Source organism: Mesoplodon densirostris, chromosome 17, assembly GCF_025265405.1.
Source record: "Mesoplodon densirostris isolate mMesDen1 chromosome 17, mMesDen1 primary haplotype, whole genome shotgun sequence".
Lineage (NCBI taxonomy): Eukaryota > Metazoa > Chordata > Mammalia > Artiodactyla > Ziphiidae > Mesoplodon > Mesoplodon densirostris.
Window position 1 is genome coordinate 15,864,271 of NC_082677.1, and position 21,751 is coordinate 15,886,021.

The 21,751-nt window shown below is 39.4% G+C and overlaps 2 protein-coding genes across 7 annotated transcripts in view; one reads left to right on the top strand and one right to left on the bottom strand.

The window, feature by feature from the left end:
- Window positions 1-5,733, top strand: part of NEK5 (NIMA related kinase 5) — a 62,209-nt gene extending 56,476 nt beyond the window's left edge. For all 4 annotated transcript variants that reach the window (XM_060079741.1, XM_060079743.1, XM_060079742.1 and 1 more), the window contains one exon: window positions 3,626-5,733. In XM_060079741.1, coding sequence (XP_059935724.1) covers window positions 3,626-3,887 — 262 coding nt within the window. In that variant the 3' untranslated portion in view covers window positions 3,888-5,733. The remainder of the gene's footprint in view (window positions 1-3,625) is intronic.
- On the bottom strand, window positions 3,819-21,603 carry ALG11 (ALG11 alpha-1,2-mannosyltransferase). 3 transcript variants are annotated; one of them, XR_009530268.1, is made up of 5 exons: window positions 21,525-21,603; window positions 16,491-16,721; window positions 12,409-13,340; window positions 8,318-9,379; window positions 3,827-4,507 (listed from the first exon to the last, which is right to left on the bottom strand). XR_009530268.1 is itself a non-coding variant. In XM_060079745.1 (4 exons), exons 1-4 carry the CDS (start codon window positions 21,566-21,568, stop codon window positions 9,108-9,110), a joined length of 1,479 nt encoding a protein of 492 aa, XP_059935728.1. In that variant the 5' UTR covers window positions 21,569-21,603; the 3' UTR covers window positions 3,819-9,107. The 3 variants fall into 3 exon arrangements, 1 of the variants encoding a protein (XP_059935728.1); XR_009530269.1 differs by lacking the exon at window positions 3,827-4,507 and adding an exon at window positions 10,697-10,788 and having other exon boundaries at window positions 9,292-9,379; XM_060079745.1 differs by having other exon boundaries at window positions 3,819-9,379.
- Window positions 21,604-21,751: the final 148 nt, after the last annotated feature.

Consider the following 21,751-nt stretch of genomic DNA (forward strand, 5'->3'; position numbering starts at 1 on the left):
GCATACTTACTTTAAGGGCTTTATCAAAATCCTCTGTTGATACCAATTATAAACAATCTATAATAAAGAATAGAAGAGAGTTTTATTCAAGCAAAAGTGAGAACTATAGACCAGGAGTGTAGACTCCACCAAGGAAGAAGAAAGCCCTCTGGAGAAGCATGGTTTTCAGTACAGTCTTATATCTTGTCAGAACAAAGAACAAACATCAAATATGACAGGGGTACCTTCCTTCAAGGTTTCAAGAGACATTAGCACATACACAGCGAGTCAGCACGACCTTGGTGTCTGGGAAGGGACCCTCATCTTTGAAGGAGTATTAGCATTGGTGTCATAGGAACAGGAATCATTTATCCTTATCTTCAGAGTGGACACTTTTTAAAAAAATTTATTTTTGGCTGCGTTGGGTCTTTGTTGCTGCGCACGGGTTTTCTCTAGTTGCAGTGAGGGGGGCTACTCTTCATTGTGGTGTGCGGGCTTCTCATTGTGGTGGCTTCTCTTGTTGCGGAGCACGGGCTCTAGGCGTGCGGGCTTCAGTAGTTGTGGCTCCCGGGTTCTAGGGCACAGGCTCAGTAGTTGTGGCACACGGGCTTAGTTGCCTCACGGCATGTGGGATCTTCCCGGACCAGGGCTTGAACCTGTGTCCCCTGCACTGGCAGGCAGATTCTTAACCTCTGTGCCACCAGGGAAGCTCCCAGAGTCGACGCTCTTTAATGGTTAAAGCAGATGTACAAGTATGTTTGGCCATAAGACAGGCTGTTCCAGGTCACATAAAGTATAGGCCAAATCATGTATAAGCCAGAATGACTTCCCCATACCCCAATATGTGAAAATTTCTTCCAATGCCTCCATAAAAATAATTTCATCTCAAGTTAGTTCATGGTCCAACTTAAAAAAAAAATTTGTTGCCCACCCTTCTTACCATTAGATTTATTCTTGTGTTTTGGAATTTTAGTTTGCAGGCTCATTCTGTTTTGGAGGTTCTTTTGTATTTTGTGGGGTTTTTTGGTTTTGTTTTTAAAATTTTCTTCCCTCCTTTCCTATCTCTTGGCATCTCCTACATATCTGACAGGTTTTTGCTTTCTTCATTGGGTTCCCCTCCATTCTTCCTAAATGTAACCCTTGAAGAGCTGCTCTTCAGTGCAAGGGTGGTCTAGGAAAAAAGCTCAGTAATGTGGCTTGTCTGTCTTGGCTCAATCTCTGGGAGAAAAATACTTCCTGAGAAATTTATAACCATGGATTTGTCTTCACTCAGATTTGGAGTTTGAATTTACAATACGTGGATGGTCTAGAAACATGTACATTAAAAAATTAACATTAAAATTAGCAGTAAGAGATTGTAATACTCTGGGATCTCTAGAAGAAACACATACAAAACACTCTGGAGGGATATAGCCTCAATCCAGGTTACAGTGAATTTCTCACTAAAGCACTGCTGAAGATGAGCTCACAAAGATTAAATCCACTATGAGAGACAGCAAACATAACAAATAGCTAAATTAGGTCATAAACAACTTCAGATAATATTATGAGTATTTAATATTTGTATAATAATTACTATTGTATATTTAAAATTATTTAATTAAAATAAGAAAACATGAGAAAAAAGCAGGTCTATCAAAAAAGAACAGAAAGGGGCTTCCCTGGTGGCACAGTGGTTGAGAGTCCACCTGCCGATGCAGGGGATACAGGTCTGTGCCCCAGGCTGGGAGGATCCCACATGCCACGGAGCGGCTGGGCCCGTGAGCCATGGCCGCTGAACCTGTGCGTCCAGAACCTGTGCTCCACAACGGGAGAGGCCACAACAGTGAGAGGCCCGCATACCGCAAAAAACAAACAGACAAAAACACGAAGATGTGATAATCAACCAATAGAACTGAACGTGAAAAAAACCTTCCAATAGAAATTAAAATTCAGCAGTTTAAAAACAGAATAGATAGAGTTAATGAAGGAATTAGTAACTAGAAAATAGATCTGAGGGGGAAAAAATGATCGAAAATGTGAAAGAAGTGTTAAGAGGCATGAAGGTGCAATGTATATCTAAAAGGAATTCCAGAAGAAGAGAATAAATGAAAAGCAATATTCAAAGCAATTATAGCTGTGAACTTTTTGTAATGATTGAAAGCCACGAATCATGATATCTGGGAAATAAAAGAATAATCAAGCAGGATCAATGAAAAGAAATTCACACGGACATATTATTACGTTGTAGAGGAATGGAGACAAAGGCAAGATTTTGTGTAAGCACATACCCGAGTAATGGCAGCTTAACACATGGGAGCTATAATTACTGGTCCACCCCGAATTGATGATCTCCAATTTTAGGGGAGTCCTCTGTGATACCTAGCAATCCTATGCCTGGTCAGCTTCCCTCCAAACCCTCAGTCGTGCACACTCACCCCATCCACCTTGCTCTCAGCACGTGCCCTGCCTTCTACTTCACAGAGGGGGTGTTTTGTAGGTGGAATTACCTCTGTTGTGTAGATCCATGAATTTTTTACACATGCGTCCTTGACTCCTTCTCCCTCCCTATCTTCCTTCTCAGAGGAAAGCAGTCTCCCTTCCTGTTGAAAGCTCCTCCTTACACGGGTGCTCTAAGTCCCAGCCTTTTCTCAGTGACCACGTTGCTATCAATTAATCTACCTTTCTCCTGTATTTTCAACATCTCTTACTTACTTCCTCTCAGCTTATAAACATGCCCAAATCTCTCCCATCGTGAAAAACACCAAAAAACCCCATTCCCCTTATGTTCTTGAGATAATACTGTCCTTTTAGAGCAGGGCTCCCCTCAGAGGAGTTCTGGCTCATTGTCATCACTTTTTCAAACCTCCCATTGCTTTCTTGGTCCACTATATGATGGCTCCGGCTGCAGAGAACTCTGAAATATTCCTGCAAAGGTCATCTATTACCTTGAAATTGCCAAGTCCAATCATCATTTCTCAGTGCTCATCTTATGTGACTGCTCCCTCTCTCTGGAAATTCTCTGCTCCCTTGGCTTCCATGATGAACACTCTTGGTTCCTACCAGCTCCTCCTAGGTTTCTTTCCTTTGCCCCTTAAATATCCGTGATCTTTGAGATAGTTTTCTTGGTCTCTTCCCTTCTTCTTTTCTAAAAGCATCAGAGTTGCAGCCTTAGACACAATTCCAATTCCTGGTCCTACTAATTAAGAGCTGTGAGACTTTGGGCACTTTTTAAAAACCTCTGAGCCTAGCTTCTTTATAAATTGATGATGATATTGTCCACCTCAAGTGTTGTTATTAGTAGATGAAATATACTATGTGTAAAGTGCTCCAGGGCAGTGACCGGCACATAGGAAGGGCTCAATATATGGCAGCCGTCTTATTATTTTTTTCTTTCTCTTCCCTCCTCTTCTTTTAAACTAAGAGTAGATGGATATTAATAAATATAATAAAGGTTATTGAACACAAATCCAGCTAAACAGAATACTGATTCTCCCAACATTAGTTGTGCATCATCCTTAGAGAAACCAGACTGATATGATAATTTATTACCTGGGTGAAAAAGCTGGTCAAGTGGGGGTGGGGCATGAGAAGGGACACTAATTTTCACATGTATTCATTCGGGTTTTGATATCCCAAAGTTGATTTTTACTGCTTATTATTTCAGAAATTTTGAAGAATCTGAAGATGAGTTGAGAAATGAAGTAGTAGAATCCCTGGAAAAACTCTCTACTTCCACAGAGGCAGAAAAAAGGGAAGAGGTTTCCAGTTCCTCTAAGGATGCTGGAAAGAAAGAGAGGATAGGCATACAGAAATATGCAGAATTAAATGAAGGTTTGGAGAGTATTTTTACTCCATCTGATGACAAAATTTGTATTGTTGATGAAGACCCAGGAACATCAACCACCAGTCAAAATATACAAGTGTGATTATTGAACTTTTCCTTAAGTAACAAGTTAGTATCTATTACAGTGTCTCTTCGGGAACAGTCATAAATATACATTTATTGTAAGGGTTTTCCAGTAATCCCAAGGCTTTATTAGTTTTCTTCTCAATTTAGACAATAGGACTAACTTCTGAATGTAGAAATTAATACTTTTACGCTAAGAAATCTTTCAGATCATGTGTGGTTGGCAGAGTAATGTGGCTCCCCTCAGCCCACACGCACCCAAAGATGTGAATATATTTTTACCTGGCAGAGGGGAATTAAGGTCGCAGATGGATTAATGTTGCTAATCAGCTGACCTTAAAATAGGGAGGTTATCTTGGATTATTCAGGTGGGCTCAATGTAAGCACAAGAGTCTTTGAAAGTAGAGGAGGGAGGGAAAGGAGAGAACCAGAGAGGTGGCAGCTGAGAGGGATTCAGCTTGATGCTGCTGCCTTTGAAGATGGAGGAAGGGGCCACAAGCCAAGGAATGCAGGTAGCCTGCAGAAGCTGGGAAAGGCAGGGAAACGGACTCACCCCTAAAGCCTGTCGAAGGAATGCAGCTCTGCCAATGCCTTGGTTTTAGCCTACTGAAATCCACTTTAGATTTCTGACCTGTGGAACTGTAAGATAATACATTTTTGTTGTTTTAACTAAGTTTGTGGTCATTTGTAACTAATGATAGAAAACTAATATACAAACTCATTCATTTAAAATAATCTGTCGTTTTATAAAACCATGACTTTGAAATTTCTTAAGGTATACTGAACATGCTTTTCTGAAGCTGATGTTGACACTTACAGGAGTAAGGTAATTGAGCAAGGAGAGGAACAAGGCATGTCAATTATGTACCAAATAATAATTTTATTGTTTCATTGAATTATTTTCTAATAGTTTCAAATGTATAGATTATAAACTTCTGGAAGGCAGGGACTGTATCTGGTCTTTGTTTCTTATGATGATCTTTTTATATATAGTGCTTAGCACCATGCTAAAAATGTTTCTTAACTGAGTAAGTAAATACTAATACAATTTCCTCATTAAGACTGTAAGCTCTTTGAGGCAGGAAACTAGATTTAAACTTTTTGTATTAATTATAACAATCCCAGTGTTGAACATGCGCCTGGAGCTTAGCAGATATTTGTTGTACCTGCTGTTATGAAGGACAAGAGTGGTTATATGTAAGTGGTAGAATTCGGCCTGAAATATCTGGTCTATAATGAAAATAAAACTGAATTGGCACATTGATGCATTGCTGAACCAAGTAAACAAAGATGAGGAGTGGTTGGTTAAATTATTCCTAAGGTCTGCTTAGCATTTACATTTGGTATAATATTAAATGTGGGGCATGTAAGTATCAAGATTTCCCTAACTGGGATGTGTCCAGTCTTTTCTATCTTTATTTTCCTGGTTATGTCTGAGGGGCTGTTCTCCCAACTTGGTGTATAGAGTACATTCTACTCTTTTAGGGCTCAGTATGGTCACATCATGAGGCTAAGAATATTTAACAATTTCTCACCGTTATGTTAGTTTCAAACTAGGTAACACATGACCCTGAGGGATTGAAGCATCTTTAATTCTACAGCTCTTTTAGTGGTCAGTATATACATGTTTAATTTACTTTCAGGACATTATCTGGTTCAGACACTGAATCTGCTGGTATCATCCTCATTCTAAACAGTACCTGAAAGCATGGAAAATGAAACATGGTTCCTGAAAAATCCCAAAGATCAATTATATACAGAAAAAAAAAAAAAGGAATGCTTAAGGTCAGTGCTTAAGAATAAACATGTCAGGTTTGCTCCAATAACAAGATGCTTGGCTAAAATCTCCTTTAGGTAACAGCCACCCACCCTTATCATTCATTCTAAGATTTTGAGTTCTTTGCTGTAAATTAGGAAGTATTCAATGTGATAAATATGTGTATCTGCAAGGTTTTTCAACCTGCTCCAGCCCAATTCACCTTACCTATCTTACACACACTGTTACCTTAATCATGTTCTTGAGGCCCAGTTCTGATTGCTTTACTCTGGTTTTAGGCTTGGCTACATCTGTTAAATTGAAACTACTGATCAGACTTGCATATGTCTTTAGAATAAATTTTGTTAGAAAAATCATGTGTTTTGGTAACTATGTATATCTATCAACTTGATCATTCTTTAAATAGTACCAAGAAGTGTTATCAACCCTTAACCTCCCTTCTAAGTGTCGTCTAACAGTTATGCATGATCCAAGTGAGCACACAGCGCTAGAGTATTGGAACTGAGGCTTCTCCAAAGCCAAGGGTGGCCTTAATTAGGGTGGGGAAAGAGGAAGAGTGGGTGAGGTAGGGCAAATTACATGGGCATAATTTGATTCTAGTAATTTGCATAGCTTCTTGTTGTGGTTTAGTGGAAGTAACTTTTAAAAAAATTTTTATTGGAGTATAGTTGATTTACAATGTTGTGTTTCTGCTGTACAGCAAAGTGAATCAGTTATACATATACATATATCCACTCTTTTTTAGATTCTTTTCCCATACAGGTCACTACAGAGTATTAAGTATACTCGAGTTCCTTGTGCTATACAGTAGTTCTTATTAGTTATCTATTTTATATATAGTAGTGTGGGAAGTAACTTTTTCATTATACCCATTGACATATTTAGCAGACACACCTTCACTTATTTATTCATTAAAAAAAATCTATTAAACCTGACAACCTATTCTTGGGTACAAGAGGCAAAACAGTTTTGTTTTGCCTTTAAAAACTTTTTTCTTTCTTTAAAAAAAATTCTTGGCATGTGGAGCTTGGGAATATTAGCAGTAGATAATAAATAATTCAGAATTGGGAGACTACATGAGAGGTATAAAGGCACTGTACTGGGAAAAGTATCTAAGATAATAAAACCACTTCTTTCATCTTATTTAGATATAGACTTTGTACCTATTAAATCTAAATCATATTTAGATACAAATAATTACTATACAAAGAACATGTAACATGTAGTTTGTTATGCACAACTGGAAATAAGAATGTGAATCACCACTGCTGTAGGTTCAAAACAGCATGTTTGGACCACTCAAAAGCAGTGTCTTACAGGAATTAACAGTCACTCAATTCCTCCAGGCAGACAGTAGCTGACATATTGCTTTGACATTCTTCATGGTATCAAGTACTCAGAAACAAACAAACATTTAACACCACATTAGGAACACTGAAAGGAAACATATATGCAAATTTTCTAATGATAGGTTTGTGATAAATGAAAATCATTTTGAAGAAATTAGCTTAAAAATGTTTTGTGGAATTTCAGAATCCTTTCTTCCTTTCCTATATCCTCTACTTTTGCTCTGTCCATTTCAATTTCTTTATCTTCAGTCCCATGATTTTCTTTGGGTAGATGGGTAGGCTGAGTGGGCAATGGTAATGAATCTTGCTTCAAAAACTAGCTATAAGATAAGAAAAAGCACCAGGCTGGGGGTCAGAACCCCCGGGTGGTAATCCTGATTTTGTCATTAAACAACTTTGTGATACTGACAGAATCAAAGTTCTTTAAATTGTTCCTGTCTGTAAAGTTGAAAATAAGAGAAAATTGGACTAGAGAATTTGTAGGGCTCCTTCCAGCTCCAATTTCCACCAGTTTTTCTTTTCTAAATTGAATACTCTCCAACACAAAGCTACTTTGGTGTGTCAGAACATCCCAGGACTCTGTTTTGGTGCTTTTTGATCTGATGAGAGAAGACGGCCTGCAGACGAATCAATAATGTAATTGGAAGCAGATAACGAAGCTGGGTGGATTGATGAATGGACAAGGAGACTGGAAAGGAAAAATGTACCTCTTTCACATGCCCCTGGCGCAAAGGTGTATCAGACTGTGAAGGAGGTCAACTTACTGACCTAGAAGGAAGTGATTATGTATGCAGAAAATGTCAAAAGTTATAGTCTCAACAGCCATATCTGCACATGTACATATTCACTTTTCCATGCTAGTTATTCAGGATAGGAGTCCTGTTAAATTATACTGATTCCTAGTTACTGGCTTAGTAACAAGAATCTACACAGGATCGTAATGCATTGATAAAGATAGGATTCTAGATGACATTTACTGTATATTGTTACCTTTAAAGTAACTTTTACAATTTTCAAAGTACTTTCACATACTTTCTGTGTTCCCTGTTTTCATTACAACTATGAAAGGCAGTGAGGACAGCCATTACCATCTCCAGGTTACAGAGAAAGAAGCTGACACTCAAAGATTAGGGAGCAGCTTTAGTGTCAAAAGGTCAGATGTTTGTAAACGATGCAGCTGAGGTCAGGTCCGGCTATTCTACCTGCTAGTCCAGTGCTCTTTTCAAAAGGCCACCTCACTATCTTACAATGCATGATGCTGATTACAGAGACCATGTGGATGGATCCAAATATTACATCTTCAATATCAGAAAAACAACTTACCGTGATGTTCTGACTCAGACCTCTTGAATGACTTCAAAAAGCTGACTCATAGCCTCTGGGACATGAAAATGTTAAGGGATAATGAGAGGTCCATAAAAATGTACTGATAGCACTAAACATAAAGCTATTTTCACAAATACCTAGTTAATGGAAAGGATTACTGGCAGTACCCTGGTCTCTACATGCCCACACACACACACAGAGCAATCACAGTGAGCCTGTCTTTTGACTACATGCTTTTAGAACATGATTAAGTCTGCTTAAAGTTTTCGTTCTTTTAAGAGGATAATTAGATAGATTCAAAAATTTTATCCACAATATTGCTTGAATTTAAACGTACCAGAATTTTTGTGTTCCAAAAATGTCAAAATGATTCTAAAGTACTAATCAATTATCAATCACCCATTTTTTCCCCAGTATTTCCTTTTTTCTAAAAGGAAATTCTCTTTCCTGGTTTCTAAAGTAAAGTGATTTGATAAATAGGATTTTAAAAATATGGATTATACCAAAATAAAGATAGTTCATTTTTTTCTTTCAGACCCATATTTTTCAGAATTTGAGACCAAACACTAGTCTAAAATTTTTATATTTAAACTATATAAGGTTACCTTTTCCATTTAGGTAATTTTGCCTGTTTCCACCGAAATAAATACCTTGGTTATATACATACTGCTGAGGGCCTTGCTTAGACTAACTTTATTACAATAGGGAATGAGTTTAGAAAAATATTAACATATGAAGGTATCTAACCATTTTATATAAAATATCTCTAGTTTGTACGGATATGGAATTACTGAAATAATTTTTCCACAGACATTAGGAACGTCACTTCAAACTCCTGATCGGAGAATCTGCTTACAGACGCACGAGCATTGTTCCTGATCTGGAGTCTCTTTTCCGCAGACATGGAAAGAATATGGGCCATAGTCTCAGCATAGTCTTCGTCACTTTCAGCCAGAAACCCAGTTCTCTTGCCTTGGTGAGGAACGACAATGTCGAGCTTCGGGCCCCCTGAGTTGTGTGCAAGGACAATCGTGCCGGCTGCCATACACTCAACAATTCCTGAGAAACAGAAATCATGTCGTCTTTTAAGTTTCTGAATGTGTTCATAAGAACAAGGATGAGCAGAACCCATTACAAATTTTAAGATTCACGGGCGATTTAAGTAAATGTATGCCTACAAATGCACTCGTTCAACTTCCCTGGTGAAAATAAAATAATTTTAAGTTTTTTAGTTATCAAAGCTTCATAATAATGCTACTTGTCTTTACTAAAACAAACAAGTAGATAGAAGAATAGTCTATAAAAAGTAAATATACTGCAGATAATAAAGCAAAGAAGACTAGAGAATGTTATTAGCAAGATGGTAGGTAACTAGTAGGATACTAAAAGATAAAAAGGGGTAAAAAAAGATATCAAAAACATTAAAAGTTGAGTATCGGTGTTTTAATCTCATCAAAAGAAAATCTCTGCTTGTGACATTTTTCGTGATAGGTGAAGCAATCCATTGGCCAAAGTGTGTATATTTTTCTTCCTATTTGTAAGATTATATTTAATGATATTCTTTTCTTTGTCAAAGACTCTAACTGCAGGCAGTGCTATTTCTTGTGCCTAAGAATGTTTCTGAAAGTTGCATCACTAATGACGCTTGCCAAGTTGAGTGCACAGAAAGCTTCTCAGATCCTATTCGAGTTAGTATCAAGCACATGTCAATGCTTTAGGGTGAAGCTGTAGTACAGAATGCATAAATTTTGTCCCCAGGAAATCTGAGACAAGGCAGGTGCTGGATGGGGTTCTTTTCCGATTCCATGAGCTGTGTTAATTCTATCTTTGGTAGGCCTTATGCTTGAATACACCAGATGTCTAATCAATAAATTAGTTTCATGCTCAGAATTTCAGCGTTATTGTTTTTTTAGAATTTCAGGTTTTTGTACTCTAGCACAGGTTGGTCTTATTTCTTACTGCAAGAAAACTTCACAGCAATGTGATTTAAGGTTTTGTTGTGTTTTTTAAGAGGGGGATGTGAATGATTTAATTCATGGGTACGTTTAGAACCTGAAAGATAATCCCATTGCCTTTATTTTTCTAATTAAAGAATTCCTAAATACTTTGAAATATAAAATATTCCTCAATTAGAAAAAAAAGATATCAAAACCAAAATGTTCAAATTATAGCATTAGGAGAAAACAGGAAAAAAGTAAGCCATCTTCGTGAGGCACACTGAGTAAGGCTGGTGCTTTTGTAACCGCCTGGATTTCTGGCAAATCTGAGACAACTGTGTGCCGCCCGATAGCAGTGCTGAACTAAATGAGAGTTTTGATTAGCTTCTGCCAAATGATGTAGGTGAGGATATAAATTATTCTAGCCAGCCTTTCTTACCCATGTTTCTAGAGAGAACTAAGCCCTTCAGAAAATGATTTGGTTCACTGTTTTCTTACTTCTCCAAAGGATGGTACAGAGCTGATATCATCCTAGATGCACAGGAGAGAAGGTAAATCATTAACAACTGTTTCTTCAACACGGGCGAAATCTCTATAGAATTTTCTGCTAATGCTTTAATTTGAACTCTTATTTGAAAAATATGGATTACACCATAATATTCCGTTCCAAGCTGGATACCGTTCCTCTGTACTTTCTTAGAGACTTTGACCTAATCAATTTTACCCTCTCCCTCTAGAATCTTCCACTTCTCCCTCTCTACCGGCCCCTTCCTATCAGCCCTTAAGCTAGCTCAAACTCGTAAAAACAAAGTCTCCGTGAGGGCGCGCACGCGCGCACCCCCCCCCCCCCACCAGCACCAGCACCAGCACCCCCCCACCCCCCCAGGTCACAAGTCCGCCCCTGGCCAGTGTCTCTCCTTCCATCTCCCCCTCAGGGCCAGCGTGGGGGTCCACTGGCTCATCTGCGCTCAGCGCTCCACTCACCCCCCACCAGTGACCCTCACGCCCACTCCTCTGTCGACACTGCTCTCGCCCAGGTCGCCCCCCATGCCCTCATCTTGCCCAGCATCTGGGCAGCACTGGAATCTGTCGCCCTTTCCCTTCTTCCCTAAACCCTCACTTCCCTTGGTTTCCATGACTCTCTGCCTGGTTTCCTTCCTTCTCCTTCACTGGCTCCCCTTCTGCCAACTTGTGGCCTCTCACTGTTCTCAGCCTTTTGCACTGTGGGCCTCCTGTTGCTCTGCAGGCTCCCCTTAGGCCACCCGGTCCACATGCACGTCCACGCCCACCGGGCTGCGGTACCCGCCCGGACAACTCCGCAGCCTGTACTCCTGGGCCAGCTCCCTCTCCTTACTTCAGACTCACACGTACGAGGCCCGCTGGCCACACACATGTCCCTCAGCCAATTTCACTCCACATGCTCGAAACTCAGCCCCTCACTGCTCTGCTCTTGGAGGCCTCTGTGGGCGAAAGCCACCACCATTCACACGGCTGTCCAAACTGAACACCTGAGGCCATTCCAGTAATGAGCACACAATCAATAAAAGAACCAAAAGGTTCTCCTGAGGAGCCTACCTGGAGACAGGGGCTCTCGGCCTTTGATGCACAACAGAATCACCTGAGGGGCTTTACCAAAACACCTCCACCTGGGCCCACCCAGAGATTCTGATGTGGCTCCTCGGTGGGATTAGCATGAGGCCCAGGAATCTGAACCAGCACATAGATGGGGTTAGGTGGGGAGAGAAAATACAGTAGTTAAGAGCAGAGGCTGTCTGGATTCGAATCTGAGCTCTATCTCTTACTGTGTGACTGAACTTAGGCAAGGTCTAAACCCTCTCTGTGTCTCTGTGCCTCTGAGTTTACAAAATGGAAATAATCATAATACCTATTAAGTGAAGTTCCAGAGAGTTAAGTCAAATAATACTTGTAAAGACCTTGAGAGTGACCACCACACAGTGAGTGGTCAATAAACATTAGCTATTATTATTGATTATATGTTTTACAGGGTCTCAAATGAGGAAAGCACACTTGGTGGACTCAGGGAAGAGACTGAGGACTTGCTGAAAACTTCCGGAATATTATCATTTTATCAAAATCACCTAAAATGTATATCTCATGGCACCAAACAAGTTGTTTACAGGACAAACTCACCAATCCCAAAATGCTCGTTCCACATGGTATGCAGACCAACTGTTGCTTCAGACAAGTAATTCTTTAATTCATCAAATGGAATGTTTATTTTAAATTCCACGTCTTCTTGAACTCCCAGGTCCTCACAAAGCCTTCTCAGTTGGTTTACCCTAAGTTCATCGTCTTGGTTACGACAACCTCCAATGAGGACAAGTTTAAGTGGAGGAAGTGACTCAGCCTCCTTTTTATCCAGCAATTTAGCAAAGGCTCTGATCTGCAAAGGATGATTCTTTTCAGGCCTGAACTGGCCAATCGAAACCAGTAAATGTCCTGAGGTTGTCTTCTCCTTGTGTAAGGGAATGTCCAGAAACGTCTGTACATCACAAGGTGGATAAACAATATTAGTGCAATTCCCAACCTTCCACAGTGAGAGAATATGGTTTAGCGTCCAAGAAGAATTGACCATGACGACATCACTGCAAGAACCAGCAAGCCCATATATAAAAGCAAATAAATAGTAGTAGATAAGCTTTACTTTGCTGAGAAAAGGATTCCTGGTGATGAAGGCTGCGTTGTTAAATCCGACATTTTGATTCTTCACTACAGAGAGCATGTCCGTGCTGATGGTGGGATAATGAACATAGCTTCCAACTCGGCAACAGCCTAAATACCTAAACAGAGGAAGTGTGAAAGCGTAGCCCATAGAATCAATGTAAACATCGGGAACACACTGCATCAGAGCTTCCCAGCCAAGAAAAATGGATCCCAGACTTTGGCCCAGCAGTGTGAAATGAGGATAGAGTGCATCTTCCACAAGGTAGCGCTTCCTTAATAAAACAAACTTCACTGGGCAAGTTAATCTGATGTTAAATCTTCTGAAAGCACCTTCCAGTATCTGTTGACCACTGACATCAGCATCACCAGTGTAAACAACATAAACTGCTTCAGGATACCTAAAACAGAATGTAACAGTTAAGAATTTCATTAGTTTAGGTTAAAATCAGTTTAGGTTGTAGATAATTATTTTCTCACAATCATAAAACAGCTTATTTTTAGACTAAAAAAATATTTTCCACTGTTTTTTTACTGACTCCACTCTCTCCTGGGTCTTCTTCCACTGCCCTACAACTAAAATGTCAGTCTTCCAAAGGAGACTTCTAGTTCTTTGCTTTTTCCTCCACTAAGAGTTTCCCTCCAGCAGACATCAACAAAATTACTGATTTATAAATGAGACATTTTCATTTTTAAGAAGTATTCAAAAATTTTGACAACTTTCTCAGCATTATAATGGTAATGAAATATTAATAAAATATTCATAAACAAGAGTTAAAATTCACTAAAGGTATCTTTAGATAGGATCATAAATGCTAAAGCATTAGTGTTTTTAATCTGAGAAATGCACAAAGGTTTTAAGCAAGACCTTGTGCCGGCATCACAATTAGATATAATTATAACGGAAATATGGAAAAGTACGTTCTTATGATTTTAACACTTTGGCCTCACTCTGGCTGTGTTTATGATTATTCTCTGAGTCATATAAAACATTTATTAACTATCTAGTGTGAGCTACTAGGTTCTAGAGAATAAGGGATGATGGAGAGTCTTTATCCTCAAGGAGCTCAGTCCAGTGGAGAGAACAGATATATAAACAAATAATGTGCTGTGTACTGATGAAGACCCCAGGGTGCTGTGATGTCTAAAGGATGAGCATCTAATCACTCCTCCCTAGCCCTCCTCCCAGCAACTAGATTGAGCCTTTTAAAATATAAAAAGGATGGTCATCTCTGGCAGCTTAAAGACGGCCACAAAATCTTTGACACTTTTCCCATTGAGAGGTGGATCTATGTCCCCTCCCCTGGAGTAACAGTGGGCTCTTGACTGCTTTTACCAATAGAATATGGCAAAAGTGACATTGTGCCAGTTTCTGGGCCCAGGCTCTAAGAGACTGGCACCTTTCTACTTCACTCTAAGGGGAGACAGCTGTCATGTAAGAAGTCCTGCTATCCTGAGACCGCCATGTCGTGTGCAAGCCCAAGCTAGTCACACAGAGAGGCTGCTTGGTGACAGAGATGCCTGACCCAGTCATCCCAGCCCAGGAACCAGATCTGTGAGGGAAGAAGCCTTCCGACAACTCCAGCCCCAGCTGCCATCTAACTGCAACAGTTTGAGCATGAAGGATTCCAAACAGGGCCTGTCAACTTCCAAACCCTGCGTACTGGGCGCCACCTCCCTCTGGAACCCCCTGCCCCCCAACTCTCTCACTTGCTCAGCAGGGTTCAGCCAAACTGGATTCCCTTCTCTGAACAAGCCAGGCTCCTTCCAGTCTTAGGGGACTTGCAGCAGTTGCTCCCTCTGCTTTGAATTCTTTTCTCACCCTTACTGTCTTTTCATAAAGTGAGCAGGAGAGCACATATTTAGAATATGGGCTCTAGGAACTCAGTTCCCTTGTCTGTCACAGGAGGATAACAGCAGCCACCTCGCTAGGCTGTAATGAGGACTGAGTCACCTGACACGTGTGAAACACTTCGAACCATGCCCGGCAGACAGGAAAAGCTCAGTAAACGTCAGCTATTTTTGTCGGTCAGAATTTAGTTGTGCTATTTCCTCAGAGATTGTACCTAATTTACTCAGTCGAAAGGGTGGAGTCACTCTCATATTACCCTATTTGAATTTCTTATATAACACTTCTCACCATTTGATATTTTCCGTTTATTATCTTGTCTCTCTCTCAACTGAAATCTAAGGTCCATAAGAGGGACTTGATCTATCTTGTTCACCATTTAAATTCAACCCCTTAGAACAGTGCTTGATACTGGTTGGCCAAAAAGTTGGTTTGGGGTTTTCGCAAGATGTTAGAGAAACCCGAACAAACTTTTTGGCCAAACCAATACACAGCAGGTCCTCCCCGCTTCCCCCACTCCCCAAGTATAGGGAGATTGAATGAAAAGTGTACTGTAGCTTATGCTGAGTCAGGAAAGACTTGTAGGACTTACCTAAGGAGAAAAAGGTTATTTCAGAAAAAAAGGAACACTAGATGCAAAGGCAAGGAATCTTGAGAGGGCGCGATGCTCCTGGGTCAGCGTGCTGGAGCAAAGTATGTGTGAGGGGACGGGAGGGATGAGAAACAAAATGTGGCAGGAGCAAGATGAAAAAGTATTTTCTACGTCATACTAATTATTTGGATTTTTTTCTCATCAGTCAGGTAGAGGAGTAATAGGGGTTGCTGGGGAGTACGAGTACAGATATCATGAGACTTGACCACTGCCCTCAAGGGTTATCTAGAGACAAGGCTAATGCACAGTGTTATGAGAAGGGAAGAACAGTATGGACTACAGTAGGAAGGCTTCAAGGAGGTGGGAATTAAGCTGGGATTTAAGAAAATTCTCTGGGTTTAGGCAGTTATGGGAGATGGCAGAGGATACACAGGGATGGTGGCTAGAAGCCAAGAAGGGCCAAGAATGTAGAAATGTAGAGCTAAGGGCATTACGTGGGAAGACTCTGAAACTGAATGAAGGGCCTGTGCCAGGAAGTAGGGTCGCCATGGAGGGATAATAGTTTTCCTCATATAATAAAACAATAATGAAACCTGTATTTTGCTGTGCCTTTTCTTTTCTTGTGGGATAGGGGTGGGGAGAAGGAAGCCTAGAACATTAAAAGATGTGTAACACCAAATGCTTTCTAACATGGTAACTTACTTAAGACTGTCCAACTGATAATGGTATCAAAATCAGAATCAAATAGATGCTTTCAGAGAGATTATTTCCTGTGTGCCACCACTGACTAAAAGTATTCAAGTTTAAAGTGCTTCACAGTACTTGGTATATTTCTGTTTATTATTCAATCTCTTCTCCACATACTCTCTCAAGTTATCCCCACTAAATTATGCCATAAAAGGGCAGATACTTTCCCTTTCTGTTTATCATATCAAGTAAAATGCAGTAGGATATTGTAAGACAGGTTGGCATATGAGCAGTGTTTCCTTACTGAAGAATAGTTTAAAAAAGGAATCCCTGGCTATGACTAGAGAAAGATACATTCTGGGTGATGATTTTTTACAAAAACAGTAACAATATACCAAATTGTTAAGAAAGATGCATACCTACTTTTTCTGCAGAGCCCTTAAGGCACACCATAACACTCTTTCTCCTCCTCCGCCGGCGTTGCAGTAGGGATGGAAAAATGCAATCACCGTTTGATTTTTCCCAGTTTTGCTAGTTGAGCCCGACTTTTTCTTTCTCTGTAGCAGCAGTCTGATTCCCCAAAGGACAATGAGTAAACACACACATAAAACTCCACATACAATTAGCCCAGGGAAGAATAATGAATAAAAAAACCTGAAATGAGAGAGGAAGGAGGGTGAAAATGGATATAATGCCCATTAAAAAAAGAAAGGCTACAAATTAAAGTCTACTTTCACATAACTGCTTTATATATTAGCAGCAAAGAAAATTTTTATAGCTCGTGAGTCTAACAAAATACTCAGTTATTAAAATTCTAATGCTACAAAATACCTAATGTCAAAAATGCAGGTCCCCTTTAATTCCACAGCATGCTGGCAATTCAACGTACTTTTTCTTTTTAATCAGCAGTAAAAATCAATGTTGAGCCACCTTTCTCCTAACTCAGTATATGTGTTAAGGGATTAAAATAAATTTAATTATTAACCTAAACAAGATATGACTGGGAAAGGCATCTGACCCTCAAAATGACAATATGTAATCCAAAGAAATATTCCATAGTCAATATTCCATAGTTAAAAGTTTGGTGAGACAGTAATCATCTTTATTATCTCACTTTGCCTCAAGCAGAATTTTTTTTTTTTTGGCCTTGCCATACGGCTTGTGGGATCTTAGTTCCCCAACCAGGGATCGAACCCGTACCCCTGCAGTGGAAGCTCAGCGTCTTAACCACTGGACGGCCAGGGAACTCCCAGGTAGAACAATTTTTGAGGGAAGGGGAATGGAGCTTAGATTTTTCCAGTTCAATTCTGAGTTTTGCATCTGATCTCTTTACATGACCCTGAAACCACTGTCTTCCCATGTGCCTCACTCCCACACTCACTGCTGCAAGGTTCTCTATTACTGCCAGGTCGACGGAGGCTCTGCAAAGGACCCAGGCCTGTTCACCACCATATCCCAATGTCTAGCATCATACCTGGCTGAGAAGGCAGTCAAAAAACATTTGTTGACTGAAAGCAAAACTTTATTACATCCTCAGATGTCTCTTTTTCTGCAGGGGGCGGGGGGTGTTTCAATACAACAAATGTGTCATACCGAAATGCAAGACTTTTAATAATAGAAACCGTTACCTTGGCTTTCTCACAACATTATGAAACAGTACTTCATGTGTGTGAGAATTTTTTTTTTTAACATCTTTACTGGAGTATAATTGCTTTACAATGCTGTGTTAGTTTCTCCTCAGATGTCTCTTAAATTATGTTAAATTGTTTTTTCAAGGTATGGTTTTCTCATAGGGTTGGCTAATATAGCTGGTACCTAACCATTTTTTTTAATACGCTGCCTACCCTTTATAAAGGATTTGAGGGGCCTATAAGACATAAAAACAATAAAATACTAAAACTTAAATAATGAAAAGTCAAGACCAGGGAACATATACGGTTAAAGTATGTTGGGGCGTGGGGAGGGGAGTGGAGACGGGGGTGGAGGGCACAGAGATGCAGGCTCTAAATTTGTACACAGCAGTGAACAGCAGATTGGGCTCTGGGCTGCTTAGTGACAAAACCAAATAGGGGGATAGTCTGTGTAGTTACATAGTTTTCATTGTCCCTAAGTAGAAAACATACAAATTCTTTAGAGGAATAAATATTTTATTGATATTTAGTTTTGAAATAAATTTCTCATGTGGGATTTCCTATTGTGAACAAGTCCATTACTTGATGATTTGGTCTCAGGACACCTTTATACTCTTAAAAACTGCTGAGGACTCCATACAGTTTTTGTTTACATCAGGTTTCTCAACCACAGCACTACTGACAATCTGGACCAAATAATTCTTTGTTGTGTGCATTATAGAATGTTTAACTGCATCCCTGGTCTTGACGCACTGGATGCCAGGAGTATCCTCCCAAACAGGACAATCAAAAATATCTTGAGACACTGCCAAATGTCCTGCAGGGGCAAAATCACCTCTGATTGAGAACCACTGTTACACTGATTATATCTACCAATATTTAACATATTAGACATTAAAACTGAGAAACTTTTTAAAAATTATGAATCCATTAAAGAAATAAACCCATTATATGACATAAACATATTTTTATTTTAAAAAACTTATGTTTTCTAAACCAAAAAAAGTAGTAAGGAGGGTGTCACTGTTTTTAATGTCTGGCTTAACAGAAGACAGTGGCTTCTCATATGTGCTTCTGCATTCAATCTGTAATGATATGTTGTTCTGGTTCAAGTATATGAAGAAAACCCAGGCTCACTCACATACGTAGCAGGAAAAGAGAGGAGTATTTTTAAATGGCCTATTCTGGCTACTAAATCCTTCTGTAATACTACACCAAATTAGACAAGTGGCAATTTCTTAACAGTCAATTGCAACATGGAATCTGAAACCCTATCAATGCCCTTTCCATGCTCTGTTACACTGAAATCTATTGGTTTATCTTGCCCTTTGAATGGAACTTTTCTGTATGTGATTTTGTAACATTGTGACTTATTTGGGCAATATCGGTTCATGAGTTATGGAGAGTCTCCAAATGTTGACACATTGCTTTATACAATACCCCAAAATCACATTTGTTAAGATTACTACCCATCTCATCAGGAAAAATGTTTTAAGTATTGGAAAATGGTCAAGGTCAGAATGGCAGATACAAGTTTCCCAAAATTCTAACTTTCACTTGAAAACTCAAACTTTATCATTAGCAACAAATTCTGTCACTTGTTTTCTTTGTTTCTGGTTTTTTTTTGGCTGCACACACAGCTTGGGGATCCCCAACCAGGGATTGAACCTGTGCCCCCTGCAGTGGATGCAGAGTTCTAACCACTGGACTGCCAGGGAATTCCCAGTCACTTGTTTTCTTTGAAGTGACAGGGTCAATCATTCATTTTCAAGAAAATATCTACTAAATACCCAAATCAGTTTGTCTGTCAGTCAGTCTTTCAAATAAAAACTGTGTCCTGTAAAAAGTAGGTGTCTAATTCAACTTGCAATGTAGGCAATCATACTAGAGGTTTTCTTTGAGATAACCATTTTACTTCCGTATGTCAAAGTGCTTTATGTGTTCCCCCCAACTTGTCATACAGAATATTAAAAAGATAATGTACTCAAGGGTTGAGATTTAAGAAAATTAATAATTTTTACTGCTTCATCAAGGACATTCTTAAGAAAAACTGGCTTTAGCAAGTGCATGGAGGTGAAACACAATGACTACTAGTACAGTTTGATGTCACTGCCTTGATTTGTGCTAAGTAGCAGTTTTATCCACCATTACTTTTGCACTATCAGTGCAAATGTCAACAAAATGAACGTTATCCCAACATTATTAAAAAAATAATTTTGACCTTGAGGACCCACTAAAAGGGTCTTGGGGATTTGCAGGGGTCTATGGACCACACTTTAAGAACCACTGCTGTAAAGGATGAAGAGAGCTTGACAGAAGTGGTAAGACTGGCCACTTAATGTTTGGAATATATCAGTTCATAAAAGCCGTATTATCTTGGATAGTTAGCTTTCCCAGGACAAGACAAAAAGTCTGTTTAATTTAAAATGTAGTTGACTCACAGAATCCAAAGATTTTTACGACATTTCCTTCAAATGACTTAAGTGGGAAAATAAACGTGATAGGATTTTCAAACTCAACTATTCAACTGAAAATCAGAAAAAAAAAATCATATTAATGACTAGAGTTGAACCAGTCCTTTGTTTTGAGTCTGTTAGTTTCAAAGATACACATACAGGCTCTATAAAGAAATTTATTAAACATCCTACAGTACCTGCACATCAAAATTAACCATTTTAGAATTTGTTTAAATATAACTAAAATGTGTGCCATTAAATATTTATTCATATTTAAACACAAGACTTTAAAAAGATAACTGTAATCAACAGTGAATCATTCCATTCAGCAAACTTTTATTTAGTCATTATTATGTGCAAAGCAGGGAGTCTGGGATATTTCAAATGGCAGGGAAGAATATGAACGCTGTGAAAATAGACTTTCCTGTCCCAATGATTTAAATAATCATTACAGAATTTGAAGTAGAGGGGGCAATAATGAAGAAATAATACCTGAATTTTGGAGAGAATACATATACACTGCTATTCACGATGCTATCGTATTAATGATAAAATTTCAACCTGAACAAAAATATGTAAGTTTTAAAAGAGGTGTGTAGGTAGAATATACTAGGTCTTCTGTTTTACTAGTGTAAGTCAACACATGTAAAATACAGTAGTATTACAACAACAAATGTGGAAAAAAGGTCTGGGAGTTTTTTCACCAAAATGTTAACAATAGTTATCTCTGGATGGTAGCATTCCTGGAGACTTCTGTTTTGCTCATTTATTTCCTAACTTTTCTACAAGAAACAACGTATTACCTATGCAATGACAACAAGGTAGAAATATTTTATATAACTATTCTTACATCCATCAGAAAAGAAATCAATGGAAAATCAAGAAGAGGATTCAACATAAACTTGACATTTAAATGACATATGCTAACAACGACAGTTCTGGTGAGTGAAAGAAGACAAACTAAGACAAGAAAAAGGAAGACCCGGTTTCTTCTTCACCAAAAAGAACATGATAGATTGGAAAATGATTCGTGGCTCAACCATAAAGGACAATGAGGAATGAATGCGAATAATTTATGACAGACGAATAGAAGTGCGAATAAGACAAAGAAAAAGCTAAAGCCGGGAGGGAAACTCGAGCCCTCAGCCAGCAGTGGGGCAGGGAAAGAAAACGCGGTAAACTGAGTTTTAACGCAGCCTCTTTGTCTATCTAGAAGACCCCAAAGGGAGAGGAAACGGTCACTGACCTTGAGAAAATAGCTTAGATTCGGGACAAGGAAAGCCCTTCCTCTCAAACATTAGTCGCACTGGGAGAACAAGTACAACTGCGGTACGGAAAACGCCTGCGAGCCCACACCACCCGCTCCTCACCTCAATAACTCGCACAAACACCAACCCCTTTCGGCGGCCGCCATCTTCCGCCGACCCACGGTGTCGGGAAGCGCTTCGTTGTTCCTCTTCTCTATTGGCTCCTGAGGAAGCGTGCGGTCACCCCCGCCTACACAGGGGCGATTTGCATTTCAATTGGTTGCTGATAGTAGCTTCCCACGGCCTTCCAGCCAATAGAATCTCCCGCGGGGGTGCAGACGTTTTCGGCG

Excerpts from the sequence above, each read along its gene's own strand:
- ALG11 (XM_060079745.1), bottom strand. The coding sequence starts at position 21,568 with ATGGCGGCCGCCGAAAGGGGTTGGTGTTTGTGCGAGTTATTGAG. Across the intron at positions 16,722-21,524 it reads TGTTTGTGCGAGTTATTGAG|GTTTTTTTATTCATTATTCT; the intron begins GTGAGGAGCGGG and ends CTCTCATTTCAG. Across the intron at positions 13,341-16,490 it reads TTAAGGGCTCTGCAGAAAAA|GTATCCTGAAGCAGTTTATG; the intron begins GTAGGTATGCAT and ends ATTCTGTTTTAG.